We start from the raw sequence: 16,210 nt of genomic DNA on the forward strand, positions 1-16,210 counted from the left end.
ATGTAAATTAAAAAATCATTGATCTCAATCTTTATTACTATCAAAAATTAATAAATTATGTCCCAAAATTTGATCATTACATCACAATTATTAAATTTTCTAAAATCATTCAATCTCATTTATATATTAAGACAAATTCAAAAACATTGAAAGTGATGAAATGAACATAACAAATTGACGTCAATTGCAAAATCAATGATCTCAATTTTTATTATTATTGAAACTTAATAAATTTGGTCCCAAAATTCGGTCATTATAGTTATTATAAGTCACAGAATCCTTAAACTGGTCAAAGATACCCGTCACGAAGTTTGTAAAAAAATTGATCAAAGTTTCGTCCCATAGTCCATCACTAAATTGGTTACAGATATCCATGATAAATTTTTATATTAATTTATTTTGTTGGCCTTTCAGAAAAAAATGTGTAATCTTTGAAAAATAATCATGAACACACTTTTTATTGAAGGAAAAAGTATTTATAATCATACTTTTCCTAAACACGCTTTTACATAAGGAAAAAATACATAAACAGAATGACATACCATACAATGCATATCAATACACTTATTTTTAATAGAATGGGGAAAAAATATTTATTCAAACAAGCTAATCTTAACTAAGTAAGTAAGATCTGGCTATTGCTCCACCTGCTCCTTTAGGGAAGAAGCCACCAGGGACACGTTCATCACCTGTATCATATAATATCCTCAATATTTCCTCTGGAGTCCTTGGATATGACAATGAATCTTTGTTAGCAGAAAGAATGTTGCCTGAGACTTTGCCTTCAGCACCTAGCTCTTTAGGAACCACAAGACCCTCATCTTTCAAACCTTCATTTCCCAGCTTATCCCTAAGTGCTGAAATGCGATTTGTAAACTCTGCAACTGTCTCTCCATAAGGATGCACCTTCATGGCACGACGTTCATATAACAATGTTCGAAAAACTGCATCTTGGGCTGACTCTACTCCCAGAAGGCCTGCAATAAGCTGCCACATGTGGCACCTCACAATTTCATTAGCTTATGCTTAAAAAAAATTAAACGAACAATTTTATAGTGGATCATGTTAAAAACTGATTCATCGATCTGTGAACCTGTTGTTTTCACTATTAATATTCAGTAAATGTTACTTGCAATATGTTCTTTATGTGCTGAAATCAATTTGGATATAAGCTTATTTTACTTCTGAATTGAACAATCTTAATATATTATATACCTTCTTGGCAGTTACAGTTTGCAGGTGTGGATTGGCTCCAACATAACCAGTAAGACCAACATAAGGAATGACATAAGATGCAAGAAGATAGTTGATCGAATTTGCATAGGGATCAAAAGGAGGATGCAGAGGCCTCCCAAAAGCATTGTCCATTATTCTGGCAAATGAAGCCTTGCTTAGATCCAGCAAAGGCCTTGGAAACCCCTTCACTGTGCTCTTTATAGCCCTGCAATATCACACAACTTAATTGACTTCACAACTCTGTATGAGACACATAAACTAATCCAGAAAAGCCATCCAAAAAATCTCATAAGATTTTGTATTTTTTTTGCCTAAAAAGACTTGGACCAAGAAAATTTTGATTAAGAAATTAAAATACATTCCTGATTTTAATAGATAAGAAGCATATTCTAAATAATATATATTAAATGTTAAATGTAAAAGCATGGTTAATGGGTGTGGATATAGAATTGTCTAGAAATAAAATATGATTATGGAAAATGTTAGCTAGGTAGACACAATTGGTGCATAAAGGCACATAAAGTGAGAAAGGGGGGAAATTAGAGAAATAATGGTTGTGATATACAATGTGATATGAGAAGAGTGCGAGATAAAGAGAAAAATAAGTGTATATATGTGTAGATTTTGTGTACTGTTTCGTGTTTGAATGTATCATAACTGTATAATAGAGAGAGAAGCAACCTCAAATGTCCAATTTCCTGCAAACCAAACTGCAAGATAATATCCCTGTCAAGGATGTCTAGGTTAGCCAATTTGGCACCAATGGGAGGTGGTCCTCCTCCAGTTAAGTTTGGAGCAAGTACATCAAGTCCATGACCCAATGCCCCAAACAAGTAGAACTCTGCCTCCAAGTATTCTAAATTAAGAGGAAATTCCACAAGTTCATAATCAGAATATTTTGGGGTTGAGGCATTATTTGCAATGACAATAGAAGAATAAGATTCTTGGGTGAGGAAAAGAGAAGCTAGCAAAACAACAATGGAGGCAGTGACTCTGGAAATGTGTAGTGCCATGTTTAGGCCCTTTTTTCCTGGGAGATCGATGATGAAATTGTTTTTGATGTGATCTGGTTACAAATGAGCCACTTCTATATATAAGCAAAAACTAGAAAAGGTTCTTTGGGTTGGGCTAAACAAGTTGGTGCCATTATTTGTTTTAAAGCTAGCTAGGTAGTTTGCGTGATAACTAGGTAAGCTTAATTAAGGTGCGGTGTTTGATTATATTTCATTATACTCTTTTAAAGCTGTGCAAGAAAAGGGTTTGTTTTAAAGATTTTATAGTACAAAGATAAAGTACTACTAGTTTTTATAATTTGGTTATCATTATACTACTATTTTTTTTTTGCAGAAAATCGTTAATTTTTTAAAATGATCAGAAACCTACATATATATTTGCTTTTAGATTCTGACTGTTTTCAAAATAACTTTGGAAAATGTAGGAATTAATTTCTGCATTTGTTAAAATAATAAAAAAATTAAAATTCATAACACATGACTTTCTTTAAAAAAAAAAGGTGATTTGACTTCAAAAATCAAAATATAAAGACTTGAATTGAACATATAGGAAGAGTCAGGATTTAAATTAGATACATAGGATGAGTATGCGTATCATCTAATATGGAAGTATGTCCACGAGGGTTAACTCAAGTGGTAAGATCTAGGGGACATAAGGGTTGGGAAGTGGAAGGTCCAGGGTTCGAATTCTGGAAGGGACATTTGAAGAGATTTTCTAACTTACTAACAACTAACCACTAACATTTGCCTATTAAAAAAAAATCTAATATGAAAGTGTATAAAGAGTACTTATATTTAATTAACGTTTTAATTTATTGAAAGATATTTTTTGCATGTATGTCGTAGCTATGAGACTAATATGCTTGAGCCTTAAAAATCACATTAAATAATGTCTCTTCTAATAAATTATTGTTCAGATGCATCGCTTAGAAATTTGTAATACTTAAAAAGTTTAACTATTTATACCAGCAGTGCTACACTGCACTGCTACACCACCTTATTGGGTTTTTTTTTTGTAGATATCTTTTTGTTTTGGTAGATTCACCTTGTTGGTTTTATTTGACAGCTTCTTCTTGGTGGATCTACCTTTTTCCACACAAATACAATTGAGGATAACAGTGTGCCTCTATGATAAGAAAAAAAAACTGAACAAATTAAGTAAGATTAAAATAATTAAGATCGGATGCGTGTGGAAAAAATAAAATTACACGGATATTTATTTTTTGAGATTTACTATTTCATTTTTTGCATTAAAAGTTAGTTAAAATAAGAAAGTACTGAATTATAAATAGGATTTAATGGTAATGAAGTAGTGTCAGTGTAAACATTTTTTACACAAATATTTAATAATATTATTGGTTGAGTTGCCAAATAAAAAAATAAGCTTTCGATTTAATTAAATAAAAAGTAACATAAATATTTTTGAATATGTGATATTCAATTATTTGGCGTTTGTGTAAAAATATATATTTTACACTAATAGTGCATAACTATTAAACTCATATAAATATGGTAAAATATAATTGGATGTACTAAAACTCATAAAAATATAAAGTTTTTTTTTTGACAGGCCATAAAAATATCAAGTTTAATATATATTAAAAATGAATTTAGTTATTTATGTAAGTGGGGATGTTGCTCCATTTAACTCTGTTATTGAAGGTATGAAAAACGGTAGAAAGGGGGGGTTTGAATAACGTTTTCAAGATAAAACTTCCACCTTAAAGATTTTAACAAATCTTTTCGAGAACTAAGTGCTAAAGATAAGAGATAGAAAAGCACACAAGGATTTTTATCCTGGTTCACTTGATAAATCCCTCAAGCTACTCCAGTCCACCCGTTAAGGTGATTTCTTCCTTCTTAGAATGAAGGCAATCCACTAATCAGGTAAAGTGTTACAACTGCACTTGAAACCTACAAGTGACTAACAATTACACTGACTTAGCTCACACTAAGATTCACTCTCTTAGTCTTCTCTAGGATCCGATCAACCTTGATCTCCTAAAGGTAACTAAACAAACTGTTTATGAAAGAATGTTTACAAGAGATTTGCTTCTGAAATGCTAATAGTAAACACAATGAATTCAGATGAAAGAATGCTTAGGAGGTTTTTGAATATAGCTTGCGTGTGTGTAATTCTTCCAACCGCATCTTTCAATCTTCAGCCTCTATTTATACTCCAAGGATTAGGGTTTGAACGCTGCATGGAAATGCTACCGTTGGAGGGCAGTTCTGGAAATTTCAGCTTCTGCTGTGGCTGAGAACGTTAGGTAGGTCGTCAGGATAGTACATATGCTTTTGTACTTGGATAGTGACATGACCTTTAAACCTAGGAGACTTCTGATCAGGGGAATGCTTCATGTTGGAACTTGTGAAGCCGGTTGATCAGAGTCAGAGGGAAAGCACAGATCCTCTGACCGTTGTATCTTCTGATTCTGAACTCAGAGGGAAGTACATGGTCTTCAGAGTTTCTTGCTTCTGGACATCAGAGTTTCCACTATTCAGCTTCTGGATCTTCAGAGTCTTCTACACCATCAGAACATCTGAACCTTCAGAGTTTCTTGGTTGTCAGAACTTCTGGATCTTCAGAACTCCAAGTGACTGAGTCCACATCAGAGCTTGTATAACTTCAGATCTTCTGAAGCATTTCTACTGTTCAGAGTGAACATAGATGTTGCGAAAGCATTGCTTGGGTCACTCTTTATGCACAGTGCTTCTGATTTGTGTGAGATTGAATTGAGGTCAGAGCCTGTAAATAACACACTCAGAAAAACACGTTAGAGTACCATAATTGTTCATACTCAAATGTTAACTTGTAATCATCAAAACATAGAGTTGTACTACTCGATCAAAACTTGATCTTACAATCTTCCCCTTTTTGATGATGACAAAACTAAGTATTTGATGAACAATTCTTTAAACAATAAACTGAATTCACTCAGAGTTTAGAGACAGGGGCGGACCCACAGCCAAGTCAGGGGGTTCAGATGAACCCCCTGAAAAAAAGAAAAATTCTACTTACCCCCTGTTATGTTTTTTTTTTTGAACCCCCTGAGAAATTTAATTTGCACCCAGACCCCAACTTACTCCTCTCTCTCTCACACACACTCACAGACTCACGCTCTCACCCTCTCACGATTCACGCTCACCACGCCCTCACTCTCTCACATTCTCACTAGGTCATCAAGATTCAAACACGCACGACACGGCGCATCACCACCGGCCACCACCACGCCACGCCACCACCGTCCACCAGTCCAGCCGCCCCTCTGCGGCTCTACCCTAGGTATGACCCCTCATGGAACCAGATGCACTCCGTGGATGTGTTCTGTTGTTGATTTTTCTGGGTTTCTTCTGGTTATTTTCTGGGTTTGCAGGTGCTGGAGTTGTTGGGTTTCAATCTAGGATGGTGGATATGGGATTTGCAGATCTGGATGGTTACTGTTATGGGTGTATTTGGGAGGTTTGGGTTTGAAGTAGAAGGTTAATTCATGGGGCTACTTGTGGCTCATTGGGGTAGCTATGGGGGTTGTGGTTTTTTTTTTGCTGCAGTTGCAAAACCACAGCGAAGCACCTGTAATTGATGAATTACTTTGTCAAATGCATCCCTTTCATTTTTTCAATGCAGGACCTAGAACCAAATAAGCATGTGTTAAATGAATTTTTAGATTTGATTTGAATTGTTCAAGAACAATTTCAAGTTTCAACGATGGGTGATGAAAAATTGTGGACAGTGGGTGGTTGAATTTGGTTTTTAATTCAGCAGGTGAAACTGTGAGTTGTGTTCTTCCATAATTAATTAGATAATTTCAAGGGTGATGGTATTTTCAAGGGTGGTAATTGTAATCCAGCGGAAGTATTTGAGAAGAGTAAATAGAGGGCATGGGAGTGGTTGCGGGCCAGGGATAAGGATTTCCTACATGCTTTTGGAGAATGGTATTGCGTGTATTGCTGATGAGTTGAGGATGATATTGCTGCAGCAGGAAGGAAATTTTTAATCTGATTAATGAGTGATATGGTTTTGATGTTATTGGAAAGGTCAAAGGAGTAGTAAGGTAAGGTATGAATAGATGCAACGTGTTTAAATGCTGGGAGACTCTGGCATCTGAATTTCAATTGGCATGGTGCGGACTAGAAGTGCATCTTGGAATTCATGAAGCTTTGTTATACATTGTTGGGATTCATTAGCGATATTGGGGGCATGGTCTTGACAACAATATGATATGTGGCTTTTAATTGTGAGGATCTATGTGAGAAGAAGGTTGATAGTTTTGCAGGGTTCATTCTTGGGCATTTGGCAGAGTTGCGTCAGCTTAATTGGTTGGTGAATTTCCATGGCTGAAATTGCTGGTGTTAGGAATCAGCTTTGGCATTTGAAGATAGTCTAGACTATAGTACTCCTTTGAGGTATCTCTATGGCTTAAGTAATTTAGTACTCTTTTTAGTGGTGTATAATAAATCAGTCCTTCTATTCTAGTCTATTGTAGTGGGATTGATTAATTTAATTTCACTTTTGATGACAAAAAAAAAGTGTGCTTGTAGTCTTCATTTAATTACATTTTTATCGATTTACTCATTTGAAAAATTTGAACCCCCTGACCCCGGGGTCCTGGATCCGCCACTGTTTAGAGATATAGAATAAGACTTATCCTGATGTGAATAGTTTATCTTGCTCATTCTGAATCCAAGTCACAGCTTGATTCTGAGCATAGCTCCCCCTGAATCTAAGACTTAATGAAAACGTTAGAAATGTCTAGATTCTGAGCTAAATAATGTGAGAGTTCAGAGTGAAGGCGCATGACATAGATGAAATAAATAATCAGAGCGCATAAGTATTCAGAGTCAACGATAAGTGGTATCAGAGTCAAATAGAATCACTTCAGAAGAAGTGAAATGTATTCCTTGTATTTGCCTAGTGACACATCTATGGTCATAAAGGTGGAACTCTTAAATTCTCCAAAAGAAAAATAAAATCACACTAACACAGCTTACACATCAAAAACTGGGTGTACTCCCCCTTTTTGTCATAAGCAAAAAAGTATGGGGTGTGAAAAACTTAGCTTGAAGTACAAGGTACTCCCCCTTAGAGAAGGTCTAAGTTTAAGAAAAATGGAGAAAATAAACGATACATGAAGGAGAGTTAAGCGAATTAAAGAAGGGAGTTAATGCATGAGAAGAACGTTTACCACCGGCCACGGGAGTAAAGAGAACTTCAGTTACCAAGGACTTAACCTCGAGAAACTGTAGGAGCAATAACTTCCAAGAAGCAAATGAAGCTTATATAAAGCGAGTTAGATGAGGGTAAGCTTCACAACTCGATCAATTCATACGAAAAAAAAATGGCATCATACATGGTTGCACTGGAAGAGCTCAGAAGGAAGGCCTTCGAGGAGGACATGTTTCTAAACATAAGACATCCAGATGGTACAAATACCATACACGAGCTGACGAGGACACTGCTTGAGGAGGACCTTTGTCCAGAGCTGAAGAATGACTTGGAGGAATTTATAGCCTTCGTGGAGGAAATTCAAGAACTCAGCCAGCTTGAGCTGAAGCTGCTGGAAGAAAAAGAAACCATAGAAAAGAAGCTCAAGACGACAGAAGAAATTCTGGAGAGGGATGAGCTTAACGTCAATCTCAACAACATCCAATATGCATTGGATCGTCTGGAGAAGGAGAGGTCAGAGCAGCGTCAAGAGTGCAGAAGAATGAGGAGGGATCCTCCATTCTAGATGTTAGGGAAAAAGAAATGTATGATGTAAAAGCATAATGATTATGAATAAAGAAAAGAAAATTTTGCAAACATAATATGGCAAATATATATATATATATATATATATATATATATATATATATATATATATATGTGTGCAATGAAAAACAACAACTGATCAAAGCATAGCAAATAATGCAAGTTAAAATAAAGTAAAACTAAAATAAGAAAAAGTTAAGAAAGAAAACGAAGAGATCCTAATACTAAGGTTTGTCAGAGTGACGTAGAAGTTCCTTAAGAATTTGCTTCATATCCATCAGCAGAGACTCATGAGTATCAAGACGTTGTTCCATGAGATCGAGTCTGGAAGAGCTGGACTGGGCAGAGCTTGAAGGAACATTCTGAGCAGATTGATGAGCTGGAATGGAAGCAGAAGCAGCATGAGTAAAGACCACTGGTGCAAGTGCTTGGCATCTAAGGGCTTCAGCTTCAGCTTCAAGTCTCTCAGCTTCTAATCGTGCTTGTTCAGCTTGAGTTGCTGCTTGACGTGCAGCTTCCTCTGCTTGCTCTTGCTTTCTTCTGGCCTCTTCAACAGCTTCAAGTAGTTTTGTTCTTTGCTGTTGTTCAAGCAGATCCATTCTTCTTGCAAACCTCTGCTTAGCAGCCTCGATCTTCTGATCCCTTTCTGCAGTCAGATGCCTCATCATAATTGGAACCTGAGCTACTAACCAAGTACTCAGACTATTCCACTCTTCAGCAACAGATTCAGCATTCTCACTCAGGTCAGTGTGACCTTGCACGTTGCGTAGCATCAATGAAGCTTCATGATTAAAAACATTAATGCACTCAGAGAGAGAGGTTGGTCTGAGGTAAGTGTAGGGAACTATGGAGAGGTTGGTTTCAGGAGAGGTTGGGTGATTGCTACTGTTTGCCTCAGAAACACCTTGAGGAGAGCCAATGTTAAAGGTTTGGTCATGTGGTTCAGAGGCTCCAAGGTAAGGTTCAGAAGTTTCAACCAGAGGAAGGGGTGATCTAACCGAAGAGTGGTTAGACACAGATTGTTCTGGTTCTGGTTCTAGTTGAACTGGCTCTGGATGGACAGGGTTAGGTTGAGCTTGTTGAGCCAAAGGGTATGCCTCATGTAAAGGGTCAGCCAGGATAGGTTCATCGGGGTCAACTAGACGTTCAGGTCTAGGTCCAGGGTATCTCCTAGGGCTTGGGACCGTGAGGTAATATTCTGGGATGGCAGACATTTTTCTTTTCTGACCTCCATGAATTTACGATGTGACTCAGAGTTATTGGAAGGGGAGGAGTCAGCAATGTTGATTGGGAATGATACAGGAGTATAGGCAGTTGAAGAATCTGTATCAGTGGTTCTGGCAACCGGACGTTCTGATGCTCTGGGAACAGAGTGATCAGACGTTCTGGGTTCAGGTTCTGGTTGGTTAAATTTTGGTTGTTCAGGAATGATGAGTTCAGAGGTTAATGGGTTGTATTGAATGGTAATGGGAGAGGTTGGTTCATCTGGACGAGGGGTTTGAAGCATATTCCACAGAGGGGCTTCTTGTTGTGAAGGTTAGAAAAAGGAAGACCTTGGGGAATTTGGTGGAGATGTGGTTTGGACAGCAGGTTGAGACTCTGGGATAGTAGTGAGTTGGGTGGATGTGCGTTTGAGGAGGGTAGAAATGGGAAGTGCATCAATAGAATTTAAATCATCATCAGATTCAATGATAGCAGACTTACTTGTACGCACGGCAGAGCGAGTCACTCTGGCAGAAGTCTCCATCCTGATGACTGTAGCAGCAGGCTCCACACGTGTAGGCTTCACCACGATTCTGACTTGTTTCTTCTTTTTCTTGGGAGGAGAAGGACCATCTTCATTATCACCATCATCACCATCATCTGGCTTGGTGGTTTCATCATGTTTCCTCTTAGGCTGGTCAGCCTTCTTCTTCCTCTTCAAAGGGACATCAGATTCCTCAGAGGATTCTTCTAAGACCATCTTCCTCTGAACTTTCCTCTTGGGAGGGGAGTTAAACTCTTGAGCTGGGGGCAATCTTCTGAAGAATTCATCTACATCAATCTCAAACCCTTGTTCCTTCAGATCAGCGATGTAGCATAGAATAGCCTCTGGGTTGTCAGCTTGGGTCCACAGAGGGAAATCGTTCAGAGGCACCCTTCTCTGTCTGATTTCAGCAGATGTATCTTCATGAGCAGGGGCTATTTTCTTCTTGACCAAGCCCATCTTCTTCAAGGAATTGGCTATGAAGACATCACTAACGATGGTGGTCAGATCCTTTGTGCATCCTGCCTTGATCAGATCTTCGACAAATTTGCTCTCAATGAAGAGATCTGATAGCAGTCTCCCAAAGGGAATATACTTGATGGCAGACTTGATGGAGGTAGTGGTTCTTGATTTTCTGATACATTCCTTCAAGTAAGAGAACAAGAAGAAGGGAAGACAGATCTTCGTCTTATCCTGAATGAAGAATAACATAGCCTTCTGGCAGAAGTTGATGTAGTCAGGAGAGCTACCCTTCGGCCTTTGATTGATACAGTGTAGCAGAATCTTATGCCAGATTCTGAGTTTAGGATGAAGATCCACCACCTTGTAGTCGCTCTTGCCCGGTTTGTAAGTGGTGTAAAGAGCCTTGTTTGTTTCATCTTTGGTTCTGGGTTTCAGCTTCGATTCTGTCAGTTGAAATCGATACCCAGTTGCAGTGTTTGCACCCAGCAAATTTACAATTGACTTTTCAGTAATGATGATTCTCCTTCCAGCAATGTGGGAGACCACTTGAGTGTCATCGCAGTCGGCATGCTTCCAAAATTCCTTGACCAATTTGTCATAAATTGGTCCTCTGAGCTTGTTGAAGTACTCTTCCCAACCCTGAGCTTGAACTTCAGGACGCAAGTCATACCCATTTGCAGCAATGTTATCCATGTCGAATCTCCATTCTGCAAGTACTTGGAGTTCTTCAGGAGCATAAACGCAGTGAACGGCACAGCCCCGTTCTGCGATTGGAATCATCTTCTCCGACGCTTGACCTTGATTTGGATTCTCAGGACCCAGTTGGCCTGTAGCCTGACCTACTACCATGTGAGGGAACCTAGTTGCATCCGCGGCTTCAGTTCTGGTTTGTCTCACCATTTTGGAGTCGGTTGAAGGTTTGGGTTGAAGATGAGGGATGAATAGAGAGAGAGAGAGAGAGAGAGAGAGAGAGATCGTGGGTAAGAGGTTTTGAAAAACTGAAGAGAGAGAGTGTAAAATCGTAAGTGTAGGAGATCGTGTATGTATAGTGGGTTTTGACAAATAACCGTTGTTGATTCAAAAAGCAATTTAAAATCAACGGTTAAAAATTAAAGACAAGATAGTAACAGTAAATACACACATCACACGTAGGAGAGAAGCACATCAACACTCATTACAACAGATTGTCAGCACGGGCACAAGGAACTATGTATCAGAGATACTGACACACGTTTACTGTCTTAGCTTCAGAGTCAGCACCAATGGGTACATAAACTCTGATAGAGTTACCTTCTGGACTAGACATCTTCTGATGAAGAAGTATCATAGTCAGAGGTTCTGATCCATCTTCATGCTGGACAAAAGTCCATATTCAGATTTTTCAGAATGAAATTAAATCTATCATCTGCTAAGGGCTTTGTAAAGATATCTGCCCATTGATGGTCAGTATCAACAAACTTCAAAAGAAGTACGCCCTTCTGTACATAATCTCTAATAAAGTGATACTTTACCTCAATGTGCTTTGCCCTTGAATGTAAGATAGGATTCTTACTCAATGAAATTGCAGCAGTGTTATCACAATAGATTGGGATATTGCTCTCAAGGATTTGATAATTCTCCAGCTGATGTTTCATCCAGAGCATCTGAGTGCTGCATATTGCTGCTGAGATATATTCTGCCTCTGCAGTTGATAGTGCAATGGTTGATTGCCTCTTGCTTGCCCATGAGACTAAGTTGCTTCCCAGAAATTGACAAGTTCCAGAAGTGCTTTTTCTCTCTGTTCTATCTCCAGCATAATCAGCATCACAATAACCTGAAAGCTTATACTCTGATGTTTTCTTATACATCAAGCCAAGGTTAGTGGTACCTTTCAGATACCTTAGGATCCTCTTAACAGTAGTTAAGTGGGTTTCCCTTGGATCTGATTGGAAACGAGCACATAAATGAACACTAAACAATATATATGGCCTAGATGCAGTTAAGTATAGAAGTGATCCTATCATACCACGATAGAGCTTCTGACAAACTTTACCACTTGCATCTTCTTTCTCCAGAATGCATGTAGGATGCATTGGAGTCTTGGCCACTGTAGAATCCAGCATATTGAACTTCTTCAGAAGTTCTTTAGTGTACTTGCTCTGATGGATATATGTTCCTGCTGGTGTTTGATCAACTTGTATTCCCAGAAAGTACTTGAGTTCTCCCATCATACTCATTTCAAATTCGGCCTGCATCATCTCAGAAAATTCTTTGCATAGAGATTGATTAGCAGAACCAAATATAATATCATCAACATAAATTTGCACAATTAAGATATCATCTTTGTAAGTTTTGCAAAAGAGAGTTGTATCTACTTTACCCCTTACAAACTCATTCTCCATAAGGAATGAGCTGAGCCTCTCATACCATGCTCTGGGAGCTTGCTTCAGACCATAGAGTGATTTCTTCAACTTGAACACATGGTCTGGATTCTTCTCATCCTCAAAACCTGGGGGTTGATGAACGTAGACTTCCTCTGATATGTATCCATTTAGGAAGACACTCTTAACATCCATCTGATGTAGGATTATGTTGTGATTCACTGAGAAAGAGATCAACAGTCTGATTGCTTCTAGTCTTGCTACTGGAGCAAATGTTTCAGTGTAGTCTATTCCTTCCTGCTGGCTGTAGCCTTGAGCAACTAGCCTTACCTTGTTTCTGACTACATCTCCTTTCTCATTCAACTTGTTTCTGAACACCCATTTTGTTCCAATTACATGAACACTTTCAGGCTTCTTCACTAAGCTCCAAACATCATTCTTGGAGAATTGATTCAATTCTTCTTCCATGGCCAGAATCTAGTCCTTGTCCTGAAGAGCTTCATCAATTGACTTGGGTTCGATTAAGGACACCAATCCTTTCAGACTAAGCAGGGTCTCTTCAGAGGGTCTGAAGGCTGATCTGGTTCTGACTGGTTCGTCTTTGTTGCCCAGAATCAATTCCTTAGGATGAGCTGCAGTGATTCTGCTCTTCTTCAGAGTTTGTGAATCAGAGGGACCAGCTTCTTCTTCTGGTTCATCTTCCTCTGGCTCAGCTTCCTCTGGAGCTTTGCCTTTGTCAGAAACATTTATACTTAAATCTGCAAATTTCTCAACTAGCTTTGACTGGTCAGAGTCAAGCTTATCGTCAAATCTAACATGAATAGATTCTTCAATAGTTTTAGCATCAGAATTATAGAATCTAAAACCTTTAGATCTCTCAGAGTAACCAAGTAATAGACATTTAGAAGATTTAGCATCAAATTTATGCAATCTATCCTTAGTATTAAGAACATAACAAACACAACCAAAAGGATGAAAGTAATAAATGTTGGGTTTTATGTTCTTCCACAATTCATAGGGAGTCTTATTCAGAATTGGTCTCACAGAGATTCTGTTCTGAATGTAACACGCTGTGTTTACTACCTCTGCCCAAAAGTGCTTAGCCATGCCAGTTTCTTGGAGCATGGTTCTAGCCATCTCCTGAAGAGTTCTGTTCTTCCTCTCAACAACACCATTTTGTTGAGGAGTTCTGGGACAAGAGAAATCATGTGCAATTCCATAGGAATCAAACAGACTCTCAAACTTGTCATTCTCAAACTCTCCACTATGGTCACTTCTGACACGCACAATCCTACAAGCCTTCTCGTTTTGCACTTGGGCTATGAAGGTAGAGAACACAGCATGAGACTCATCCTTGCGGGTTAGAAACTTTACCCATGTCCAGCGGCTATAGTCGTCAACAATGACCATCCCATATCTCTTGCCACATATAGACTCAGTTTTCACTGGTCCAAAAAGGTCGATATGCAGAAGTTCCAACGGCCTTGAGGTTGATACAACATTCTTTGCCTTGAAAGGGACTTTTATGAATTTGCCTTTCTGACATGTTTCATAAAGAGCGTCTGAAGAGAACTTCAGAGTGGGCAAGCCCCTGATAAGGTTTAGCTTGCTCAGTTGAGAAATCTTTCTCATACTGGCATGCCCTAACCGTCTATGCCATACCCATTGCTCTTCATTAACAGACAGAAGGCACTTCACCTTCTGAGCCTCCAACTCAGATAATCTGATCTTATAAATGTTGTTCTTCCTCTTGCTGTTAAACAGAACAGAGCCATCGATCTGACTTACAGCCCGACAGGACTTTTGATTAAAGATAACATCATAACCCTTGTCAGCTAATTGACTTATAGACAATAAGTTATGAGTTAAGCCGTCTACCAATAACACATTATCAATGCATGGACTACTATCTACACAAATAGTACCAGTACCAATAATTTTACCCTTTTCGTTGCCACCAAAGCCAACTTCACCTCCAGGCTTAAGTTTTAGCTCTTGGAACATACGCCTTTCTCCCGTCATGTGACGCGAGCACCCACTGTCCAGATACCATGACTGGTGTTTCAGTGGAGCTATCAAGGATATCTCATTTTCATCGTCTGAATTAGGATCTCCTTCTGATTCTGAGTCAGAGTCAACAGCCTCCTTTGACTCTGCTACCTTGTCTTTGATAATGGCCATGAGTCCTTGGACTTCACCATCAGAGTCAACATCCTCTGACTCTGATTCATCAAAAGTCACCATCAGATTTTTCTTGGTCTTGAAGTGCTTCATTGGCCTCTTGTCCTTCTTCAATTTTGGACAATCACTTTTGTAGTGCCCTAATTCTTTGCACTCAAAGCATGTGACTTCCTTAATTGAGGACTTCTTCTGACCTGAGGATTCAGACTTTCCTTTGGCCTTTCCAGAGCCTTTGTACTTGCTCTGCCTGTGCTTCCAGATTCGGTTGAGTCTTTTAGAGATCAGAGTCAGCTCATCTTCATCAGAATCTTCTGATGCTTCTTCAGATTCTTCTTCTTCAGCTTGAAGAGCTTTTGACTTTTCTGCTTTAGCCTTCTCAGATTTGGATTTTAAGGCTATTGACTTCTTCCTCAGATCTTGCATCTCTGAGCGCTTCAGCTCATGGCACTTCAGTATGCTGATGAGTTCTTCTAAACTCATACGCTCAACATCTCTCGTAAGCTCTATTAAAGTTACCAAGGGCATCCAACTTTCAGGAAGACATCTGATGACCCTTATGACATGATCTTTTGTTGTGTAGCTCTTGTTGAGAGGTCGTATTCCAGCTACAAGCAACTGAAATGTGGAAAACATTTCTTCAATGGACTCATTTGGCTCCATGACGAAGGATTCATACTTTTGGATCAAAGACAATGCCTTTGATTCTTTGACTTTCTTGTTTCCTTCATGAGACATCTTCAGGGATTCAAAAATGCCTTTTGCATACTCACGATCGGTAATCTTCTGGTACTCTTCATAAGAGATAGCACTTAGAAGAATTGCTCTAGCTTTGTGATGTTGTGAGTAAAGCTTCTTTTGATCTGCAGTCATCTCTGACCTTGGGATCTTCTTGCCTTCTTCATCAGTTGGACGCTCATAGCCATCCACAATAATATCCCAGAGATCTGCATCAAAACCCAGAAAGAAACTTTCAAGTCTATCTTTTCAATATTCGAACCTTTGACCGTCGAACATGGGAGGCTTTGCATTGTAACCATCTCTTTGAGTTTCACTGGTGGTAACCATTGTTTTTCACACCGGCCCGGATCACTGAACACTGTTAGGTGTGGTAATCAGAACTTGCGCTCTGATACCAATTGAAGGTATGAAAAACGGTAGAAAGGGGGGGGGGGGTTGAATAACGTTTTCAAGATAAAACTTCCACCTTAAAGATTTTAACAAATCTTTTCGAGAACTAAGTGCTAAAGATAAGAGATAGAAAAGCACACAAGGATTTTTATCCTGGTTCACTTGATAAATCCCTCAAGCTACTCCAGTCCACCCGTTAAGGTGATTTCTTCCTTCTTAGAATGAAGGCAATCCACTAATCAGGTAAAGTGTTACAACTGCACTTGAAACCTACAAGTGACTAACAATTACACTGACTTAGCTCACACTAAGATTCACTCTCTTAGTCTTC

General features: G+C 38.7%; 1 protein-coding gene across 1 annotated transcript; it reads right to left on the reverse strand.

Annotated features, from left to right (window-relative positions):
* Positions 1 to 435: 435 nt before the first annotated feature.
* On the reverse strand, positions 436 to 2,359 carry LOC130723560 (ferritin-like catalase Nec2). Its single transcript, XM_057574662.1, has 3 exons — positions 1,918 to 2,359; positions 1,216 to 1,441; positions 436 to 987 (listed from the first exon to the last, which is right to left on the reverse strand). Exons 1-3 carry the CDS (start codon positions 2,247 to 2,249, stop codon positions 613 to 615), a joined length of 933 nt encoding a protein of 310 aa, XP_057430645.1. The 5' UTR covers positions 2,250 to 2,359; the 3' UTR covers positions 436 to 612.
* Between the last annotated feature and the right edge of the window lie 13,851 nt (positions 2,360 to 16,210).

The sequence above is a fragment of the Lotus japonicus genome, chromosome 6 (genome assembly GCF_012489685.1).
Source record: "Lotus japonicus ecotype B-129 chromosome 6, LjGifu_v1.2".
In the NCBI taxonomy this organism is placed as follows: Eukaryota; Viridiplantae; Streptophyta; class Magnoliopsida; order Fabales; family Fabaceae; genus Lotus; species Lotus japonicus.